The sequence below is a fragment of the Macrobrachium rosenbergii genome, chromosome 50 (assembly GCF_040412425.1).
Source record: "Macrobrachium rosenbergii isolate ZJJX-2024 chromosome 50, ASM4041242v1, whole genome shotgun sequence".
NCBI classification, from domain to species: domain Eukaryota; kingdom Metazoa; phylum Arthropoda; class Malacostraca; order Decapoda; family Palaemonidae; genus Macrobrachium; species Macrobrachium rosenbergii.
This window is the reverse complement of record NC_089790.1, coordinates 12,564,268-12,574,825: the sequence shown is the minus strand read 5'-3', so window position 1 is coordinate 12,574,825 and position 10,558 is coordinate 12,564,268. Positions and strand designations below refer to the sequence as shown.

Here is a 10,558-nt window from a genome sequence, read left to right as displayed (position 1 = left end):
TGTCATTAAAACATATAATTAACTTTTCATACAAAACCATCATCATATTCCCCTCCCTCAGCCCCTTGAATTTCTTTTTCATATTCAGATTACAAAGAAGAGATTGGGTGGTTCATACAAGTATTCAGGTGGTGCTTGTGTGAATTACCATTTGTCTTTCTGTCAGAAGACACACACAGTCTGACGACATAAGAGATGATGAATGTGGGCACTATATGACTAGATCATAAAGTTCAGTACTGCTTTGGTCAATTTCTAAATATAGCTCAGAAAGCTCTGGTTTTTCTTGCTAGCCCAAACAAGCTCCTGTACTGTATCCTGTTACGCCTCTTGTAATTCTTATTTCTTAAATCTCATCATGGCAGCACTTGGAATAGATCTAGTGATTAATTTCCTAAATATAATGAAGTCCAACCAGAGCTCAGATATAATTATGTTCAGTAATATACTTTTCCTAAATAGTATATTTTGCAATATCATCTTGGGTATGGAAAACTAACAAGATAATAACCATAAATAAGTCATCCTTAAAAATAAAGAGCCAAAATTACTCCCAATTCATGAACCAAAAGGAACCTATATGTATCAAGTTAGCAGTATAACAGCTCAAGAGTAAAAGTTAAAATGGCAAAAAAAAAATTTTTATTTCCTGAAATCTCTCAACTTAGTACATAAAATAAACATACAATGAAAGTTTTACAAATTCCAGAGCTGAAAACTATGAAAACACTCATGAAGTATCCATTTCCTGAGTGCTAGTGAGATCAACCACAACTGGACTATCTGCTAAGTCTACCAGAGGGCGCTTTCCTGCATCCGCATCATGCACTGGAGTGGAATCATCATGAAGTGTTTGCTTGAGCTGGTACAAGCTGGTAACCAAAACATGAAGCTGTTTACGACGAAGACTAAGTTTCTCCTCCAAAGAATCCCTCTTGGCCTGTACAGAGAAAAAAATTGTAGATAATGTCTTGATTTGAGAATGTGGGTATTTTTATCAACAATGTAAAAGACTCTAATTATTCGACAAACTTTTATGAAATGGTCAGAGACATACTGTATGGCAATTCCTAAATTTCAGCTTGCTGATAATTGGTCATCCATTTAGTAAAATAATCACAAAATGAGAGTTTGATTATTACAGATCTACAGAACATATTATTCCAGTCATCAAAGAACAATTTTGTAAACCTTTCAAAAATTTAAAATTAAATTTAACGAAAACAAGTATATATTGTAAGATAACTTGACAAACTGTGCGAGCCTTGTGACAACATTATTATCAGGAAGTTTAACCAGACCACCACACAAAGATTCTTAACTCATCTATAGGCAAGGATGAGCCAACTGCCTCTGTAGCTGAATTCTTTCAATGTAACCACACCGCCACAATTTTAGGTAGTGAACTATGTGAAGACATGCGACTGGAAGTGGAGAGGTTGATACCAATGAACTACAACTCAATGATTTTGATCCCTCCCAAAAAATAAAGAAAACTTTATGAAGTTAGATGGGCTAGCACCTAGAAGCATGTATTCTGAAGGCAAACTGAAGCCATGAAGTATTTTTGATGCTCTATATAAACTAATTCCATACTGTACGGCATCTATAAGGTGGACTGTATTGCCTGGATGATAATTGGTATGCCACTATTTGAGACTCTCTTACACACAAATCTCAAACTGCAGAAGATTTAGGTGGATCTGGAGATTAGTTCCATTGGGTGATCATATCATCAAGCATGATAATGATTTCATGATCAAGTTTAAGATAATTCTCCCCAACTGTATGAGAGGAGTAAAGATAATTGGGTAAGAAAACAGAGGAGGAATGATTCCCACAAAGAGGACCATGTACTATGACAATATGACTTGCACTACTCCAGGATCCGCTGATCACTTCTCAAACAACTACCAAGACCTGAACATACAATTGAAGAAAGGTGGGGTAAATGGGATGTTAAGGATAATGGCCTGTCCACTGATGCTGTCTAGAAATCCTTCCGGGGCCAGGGAGAAATGGAATATTATGAACCCTGAGAAACAGAGGACCTAACTCTAGACTGTCAAACAATTGTTGAATAAATTTACTAATCTTGAGAAGTCTGAATCTCAGAAGTGGCAGAGACACCCATCAAAGGACTATGTAAGTTCTAATCTTGAACACAAGAGAAAATACAAGAAAAAGTCAAATAGAAGCATATGCCTCAAGTCATGTCTAGAAGGAAATCCTGCATATGGCTTGTTAACTTGTATGGGTTATCTTCTGAAGACACATGCAACTTAAATAATCAAATGACATCTGCCATACATTCACATAAACTGTAGTATCCCATATAGCAAACACTCACCTCTATGTCATACAAAAACATTCCAGCACTACAGTATTTTGGTAATGTTGCCAAGGTTAACTTTTATAGGGTAACAGGGATTTAATTACCACCACATTATTCTCCATACATTCTCACTGAGTGGGGAGAGGAAAAACATAATAATGGAGAAATAATGGAAAAACTGAAAACCAATTAACCATCCAGTGACTGAAGCTCTAATACAGGCTACCACAGATTTAATTAGCCGAGCAAAATCAACGTCCAAATTCATAGCCAGATGACCTATAAGGAATTAGTTTACATCTATGCAAATACACAACAAATGGAAATACACAAATACCTATACTGTAACGAGAATACACAAATACCTATAATGAGAATTACAATAAAGCAAACACCATCTGAAAATTAACCTTTAACGACTGCAACTGTTGGTTCAAGAGGGTGAGTTTATCTGCTGTATCTGAACGCGGTGGATGCTCTTTGATCAATTTTGCAAGAGCATCATACTCCAGGCGGTTCCTACGAACTTGCCTTGCTTCTTCTAACTCTTGCTTTGCATCTTCTATTGCTACACAAGCTTTCTTCACATTCTTGCTAGTTTCTTCTCTGCAAATAAAGCATTATGTAAACCTTCAATATTCAGTTATAAAAATTATATTATATACACTTTACAATAATATCTATAAGCTATGAAGGATAAAACAAATTACCAAATCCCAGTTCATAAATGCTTGATATTGCGGTATGAATAAAGAACATATTCAAAATGCAAAAATACCAATGTACCATTTTTAACTTCATGAGAAGCTTTCCCCGAACTGTTGTATTGTTTAACCCAAGTTTGCTGTTAGCCCTGATTTTCTAGGCAGTCTACAGTTAGGCTAGGCTAAATTTCCCATCATAACAGTAATGAAGAACAACATACATGAAGAAATATACATTTTATCATCATTGCAAGAACTGCATCAACACACTGGGGCTACAATTCAAACATTATCATACTTATAGTTAATACAGTAGCACCTCAACTAATCATATGGTTTGGGGGTCTAGAAGGTAACAAAGACCCAATAGAATAGCTTGCACTGAAGTATTTTCAAGATAATTTACATCTAACAGCAATTCCACATAGTTCCTAGTCTAAACGTCTCTATACCTTACGCTTGACATTCAATTTTAACAATTCAATTAAAAATATATTACCTACAATGGAAACCTTGCAACAAATCATAATATTGTAGACAATACGCACAGAAATCTAATAAGTTGAGGAGTTACTGTAAGTTACTGTACAGTACAATAATGCATTTAACATATGAAAGATTATAATATGGTATAATGTCATATATGCATTTCAAAATCAATAACAAAAACAATTAAAAACTATAATGATGAACGACAAACATCAGGACACAAAAGACTTCCAATTACAGTAAAGCCGATTATGTGCATTCTATTTTCTTACATTAGACTAGGCTAGTCTAATCTATGAAAAGGGACCTTTTGCAAAATATCACAAGCAGAATACTTTAGCTGGACATTGGCAAATGCTAGCAAAGGAGGGCTTTTTTTCATATTTCCAGTTACTGTTCATCTTTCATCCCCTTTCTAATGCCCCTCCCACTAGGAACATGAGAAGAATTGCACAGACATTATACTCCTGCCACTCTAAGACTGAAGCTTCAATACAACAAAGTTTACTAAAAAAAAAAAAAAAAAAAAATTCTGACACATCTACACAAACACTACCACTTTTCTTTATAGTGACATTTACTACCATAAATAATTATCCAGAACATACAACTTAAAAATATTTACCTGAGGGCATCATAATGCTTAATTTCTAGCTCATTCATATCAATGATCCCCTTCCATTTAAGGGACGAGTGCTCAATACCCGCCAGCTGTGTTAAAAGTCGATCATACTGGTTTTGGCTGCAAGAGAAAACACTGGATTAAAACTCTTCAAATAGAAAATTAACAAAGAAGCCCAGATGGGATGAGTTTTTGTTTAATGACAGCATTAAACTACACTAAAAATAAAATAATAATATACAGAAGTAATAATAAAAGGATTTTGACAAAGGAAAAATCTATTTCTGGAGAGGGGCCCGTGTCACCCGGTGAAATAGTCCATTCAGCACTTATTTCTAGGTAATTCCGTTGCTAGATACCAGAGAAAGCTAAATGAAATGCTGGAGTTACTACCCCCAGAGCGAGCTCCACTAGATGGAGTCGTGTATGGAAAAGGGTGAACTACAAAAACACGGAACCTTATCCTATAGAGATTCCCAATGTCAAAAGTCCCAACGAGAGAGGTGCCGATACAAGCCCATGCACTACTCGCGGACTGTATACAAGGCAACACTAGCCGCATTCCATGTTAGCACCCACCCCACTAGAATGAAGTTTAGCAAGGGAGGGAGAGAATGAAAAACAGGGGTGGGTCACCGGGTGACACGGGCCCCTCTCCAGAAATAGATTTTTCCTTTGTCAAAATCCTTTTTCTGGATCGGGGTCCTGTGTCACCCGGTGAAATAATAACAGAGAAATAAACATCATTCTTATGCTATTAAAGACTTAAATAGAAACGTTGAAAACTAGGAGAATTCTACCCTGAACATTAGTAAGGTCCTCTAAGTTCATGTAATGAAAATAATGTAAGTGGTCACCGTCTAAGATCATGAGCTTAGAATAGCACCTGAATAGGCTTGTATTAAGAAAATACTTCCTGCCTAATAGCAGACCCAATGACAGTGCCCCCGGAATTACCTAGAAATAAGTGCTGAATGGACTATTTCACCGGGTGACACGGGACCCCGATCCAGAAATAATACTGTAATAATAATAATAATAATAATAATAATAATAATAATAATAATAATAATAATAATAATAATAATAATAATAATATATAATAATAATAATGATGATGATGATGTTGTAAAATTCCAATTCAACACATTTCCAGCTGAGCTTTGTATAATATAAAATCCAATTAGTATGTGTAAATATTGGCCAGCAGATGCTGTTTCAAACCTATCTCTGGTAGCATGGTATGGTTTTTACATAAATAACGATAAAATCTCAGTTACCAAACTATACTTAGTTTTAAAATGTATATAATTATACATAGATATTGTTTTGTGAATTAAGTATTAGGTGACATCATGACTTAATATTTGTGAAATTAAAAAAAGTTCTTTCTCTCTAAGTAACAAACTGGGGGAAAAGTCTTGGAGTTTGTGGTCCAAAAGACGAAATGAATCATAAGAGGTATGTTTCATATCAGAAAGCTGGATATTTTAGTAATTAGTGCGACAAAAAGCAAAAAGGCAGTGTATACATGTATGGGAAGGTCAAAGATATTGTGTATGATACAGGTGAAATGTTTTGCACTAATGAAGGGGTGGTGACTGTAGTGTCAGAAGAATTTGGCAATGGGTAAAAAAGTACAAATGTGTTATATCACAAAATGTATGAGTTAGACTGAATACAGCAAGTGTAAATTGTCCAGGAATGGAAAAGTATGAGCGTGAATTAGATGTGCAGAGCTGTCATTGTTTCCTTCATGTCAAAATCTGAGTACAGTTTCCACCCCTGGAACAATATTCTACTGACCCAGCAATTATGAAATATTACTATCAACTAGATACGAGGGTTATTGCTTAATGTTCCCTGACTGGTCCAACTTCTTCACTATACCTTGCTGCAATTTTTACCTATCATTTAACAACAAATCCCTTTGTGAGCCCAACAAGATCATAGAACTCCGATCTAGTGGTCACAGTATACTGCTTCACATTAATGATGAAATTCAACACGATCCAACAATTACATGGGCCCTTAGCTCTATTTTCTTGGCTCATTACAAGAAATTTTGTTATTCCTAATAATTTGTCAATGAAGTTAGAAGGGTTCCAGAAGCAGATCCTATTTGACCATTTGCAGAAAGTACACCCACTGTCAGTTTTTAGTTTTATTGGGTCACCTCCCTATTTTAGACTATCTTCTTAAACATGCATGTTCACTTTTTTCTTACCAACATCCCTTACACGAACTTTTAAATTTATAATCTGACTTCTCTAAGAGTGAATAAAGAGAGGATGATTCCTGAAAATTTCTGGTCCTATTACAATCATTACTGTATTACATTACTTTTAACTATGAATGCTAAAAATACTGACATTTCATAGAGGTTAAACACACCTTTCTTGAGATGTATCATCACTTCCACACCACTTAATGAATGCCTTCATGAACATCATAAGCTGACGAACATCACCTGTGCCATCTCCGTCGATCATGAGACGCCTCCTGATGATGTCCTCTGTAAGAAAAGATTAAGAAATAATATACATGATTCAAGTGATGTCAACAGAATGAATGTGTAACCTTTAAAAGTGTAATATGCAGACTCCGGAGGCTTGCAATTTGTTAGTTTCCAGCCAAACTTGAGAGAGAACTTTTACTGGCACTAGTAAATAAATCATGGATAGAAAATGTAAAAGATTCTGCATTCTCATCATTACACAAATTACATTTTGAATCTGTGGAAATTTAACTTAACTAGGTATTAACATAAATACTGCACTGGGATAGCATAGGATGCACAAGCTGAACACAAAGATTGCAGTGCATACACAAGTCCCTTACAAAGCAGAGGGATTGATTACAACTTAACCGACGTGAAAAAGGGTGCGGGTAAAAAATAAAAATTAAGATCAAAAGAAAATTTTAAGCATTTAGCATATTTAAAAATACCACTTACAATACATTGTGTCAAGTATTACCTCCAAGAAACATGGCAACAATGTACCTGCCATCCTAACGTTGAGCCTCAAAAAGATATTCCCTAAATTTCCCATGACTGCAAAATTCAATCAATTAATGCCTCAGAGTCAAGGAAACCATGCAATCTTCACAGATTGGCTTGCAAGCATCAGCCATTAAAAATCCATGGATCAAACATGTGCGCTGGATGCATAGAAACAACTCCATCTCCCACAGTCAAGGCATATTATAATTACAATGAGATAATATATCCCTTTTTACTTCCACTTCATTTTGACCCTACAAGTTCCAACACAATTAGTGTACCACACAACAAGAGTATCTTGCTGGAACTAGTTTTGCAACTGCTTACTTTGCAAGCTCATCTGTCTCCTAATTATGAAGTACAGTACTGTACTATCACATGGCGATGGCATCTAACAAAAGTAAATGTTGAAATCTCTGGAAGGTGTGCAGTTGCTGTGCAATCTTGAAAACTGTAGAGCTACTTCAGTAAGGGAAAATATCTTGTGTCTATAACATTTTTTGCACTGGAAAAATGGTAAAATTCCCCTCACCTATCACTGCTATTTTTTAAAGAGCATATAAAAATACAAGAGTTCTTCTGTTACGTTTGAGCTCATGTAAGGAGTGCACCTCCACAATTAAAGACATTATAAAAATCTTCAAATCCAATGCCAACATTACCTTTGGAGCCAACAGTGAAAACATATGAAGTAATTTGTAGCTTTCCCAGGTATATTACAAACCAGAGCCTTTTATGTAGGAGTATTCCCGAGCACAAGCTGGAATCGGTTGATGGAACTTGTAACAAGGTGGTTAACTGAGGGTAGGAAGGTGAGTGGGGAAAACCCAACTCACCTGCTGTCACTGACCAGTTTTCCTTTGGCATCAGGACCTAAGTGGGAAGGTGACAATAGGCTCTCAACTGCACATCCAAAGTAAATACAAATGAAACCTCTTTTAAGACTTTTTTGTTCCTAAAGAAATATAAACAGCACCACCTATGTAGGACTTACTTCTAAGGAAGGAGGTTGTCTCTCAACTAACAAGTTAATTCTCCACCCGTAACTAACACATTCTTAGTCAAGATCATGAACTCCTGAACCAAGGTGAGAAATGTCTGAGATCTCGCTCAACATTAAGGAACCCTCGAAGAACCAGGTGTGACTACGTGACGAGATGGATCTGAAGGAAGCTCTATCTGCTGAATGCAAATGAGTTCTGATTATAGAACTTCCAATCCAACCACCCTTCTATTAAAAGGAAGACGGGCGGGGGGGGGTGTCGCATCTTAATAGCCAAAGCTGTAAGACTGGTTGCTTGATACTGTAACCCAATCAAGCATAAACTCAGCCTGTTTCTACCTCACAGGGAGAAAGAAAATAGGGCCGTCAATTCTACCATTCACCCCAACTTAGCCTATGTCCCCCAAGTACTTGGGCAAAAATACGTGTCTGTCTGAAAGGAGCTCAAGTGTCTACACAACCTACTGAGCAACCACTAAACATCCCAAGATGTCCAGGAATTTGTGGGTCACTTCCTTTAAGCAGAATGCTGTAAAGGTGGTCTGAAGTTTTCAGACACCTGCCCTCATTACCAATGCAGCTGAAAAGTTACTGTACAACTGATGATCTCACCAGAAGACTTGTAAGGTTGTTTGTTTACTCTTCAAAATACTAATTTCCCCTTATTTCTGATGGGAATGATAAACAAATTCTTGAATAGAATGTTGAGTGAGGGGTTACGACTTATTGGGGGGGGGGACCGGGGGGAAGGCAAAGACCACCCCAGACAGGTTAGTATGGGGCATCCACAGTTAGGTTTGCTGAAGTTAAGCCTGAAATGCCTACTAAAGTAGTCCTGCCCACTCACTCTGCATTAGCCCCAAAATCTTTCAAATCCCATTAAAAGATCCCGTTTAAATACCAAAGGCCACAGTCCATTGGTCGAAAATGTAACTTTACAGCCTACTTGGCTACTAGGCTACTTCAGAGAACCCACTAGCCTACCGGTACCTATTCCAAGGGTAAATAGCCAATGAGGAACCTATCCTAATAGCTCAGCTGCATAAGACAGTCCTAAGCCGGATTATTGTGTGTTGAAGTCAAAAGTATTGCGATAGTTGGGCATCGACCAACTTGGGTATAGAATAGGCTCTCTGCGCTCTACCGGTACCCAGGTCCCTTTATGATATGATTTCATTAACATTCATTGTGAACAATTTTCCATACTCACCATCGCCCATTTTGCCGTCCACAAGTAGCCGATTGTATCAGATTGTAAACAAACCCCTACTCAAGGCTCAAGATGCTTGGAGTGGCCGCAGATCTCTAATAATATCTGAGTGGCTAACTATTTACGTAGCGTGTAATCTTGGGTGGCCATATTGAGACTCCCGGTCTGGAACACCGAACTATAACCTTCAAAAATTACTGCTGATATCAGGCAGCATTTTCTTCACTACCATTATTATATATCTATATTCTATAAACAATTTTCTATTGAAGATACATAAGATTTATTTTTAAATATCTATTTCGAAATGTAACCATTCCAAGTGCTAAACCGCTGAGAATTTAAAGGGTTATTGTGGCTTCAAAAATACATTTATGTCCCTCCAATATTGCCAAAACAAGGAAAATGTATACTTCATGTAAGCATAATATTAATGCGATGCTGGAATACGAGAAAGATGCCAGTTAATCCAAGACGCAAAACGAAGCTTTATGGGTTAAGCTTGAAATTTTCCAGTCTACTTCATTTCTCCATATTCAGATATTACTTCATTAATGCGAATGCGAAAGATAACATCATGAAACTACGCCTAATCTCCTAAATTCTAATTGGTAGAGTTTACTCGCATTTGTTTTCTTCATTCACAAAATTCACATAAGTAAAAGTAGAAATGGCATCTAAACGTTATCAAGTACTCCAACAGCAAGAATCATACAACACTGGTGCATACACAGGTAGCACGAATACGTATAAGCTGGCTCGGTGGATATTCTGGCATTTGTTGAACGGGATCAATTTTTTTAGGGTGGCCGTGATAATGGCTATAATTCTCTTGCAACACTAGATCCATTCACCAGCCAACCAGCACTAACATATTTTCATCTTCGCAAACTGACTTCAGTTGATTCGTGAACATTAGAGGCCCTCGGTTTTTACTGTCATATATTAATCGAGATCGCTTGATCACCTTATCCCTGTTAGTTATTTAAAGTGAGGTTAACAAAATCATCGAATTTCGATTATATATATCGAGTTGAATTAGTGTGCACTTTCCTAGTTCTCCCTGCAGCATACTGTTCATTGTTAATAAGCAAAGAAGGTGTGATGTAGCAAGAGAAGTCTACCAGCCTCAGGTCTTAGCAATTTTCTCAACAATAGTTGTGGCCCTTTTCACGACAGGAAAACTCGAGG

At 36.7% G+C, this 10,558-nt stretch overlaps 1 protein-coding gene across 1 annotated transcript; it reads right to left on the bottom strand.

Annotated features, from left to right (window-relative positions):
• LOC136832615 (THO complex subunit 7 homolog) lies at positions 1-9,546 on the bottom strand. The gene is made up of 5 exons (XM_067093842.1): positions 9,368-9,546; positions 6,545-6,665; positions 4,154-4,270; positions 2,746-2,941; positions 1-940 (listed from the first exon to the last, which is right to left on the bottom strand). The coding sequence occupies exons 1-5, from the start codon at positions 9,375-9,377 to the stop codon at positions 731-733; spliced, it is 654 nt and encodes a 217-aa protein (XP_066949943.1). The 5' UTR covers positions 9,378-9,546; the 3' UTR covers positions 1-730.
• Positions 9,547-10,558: the final 1,012 nt, after the last annotated feature.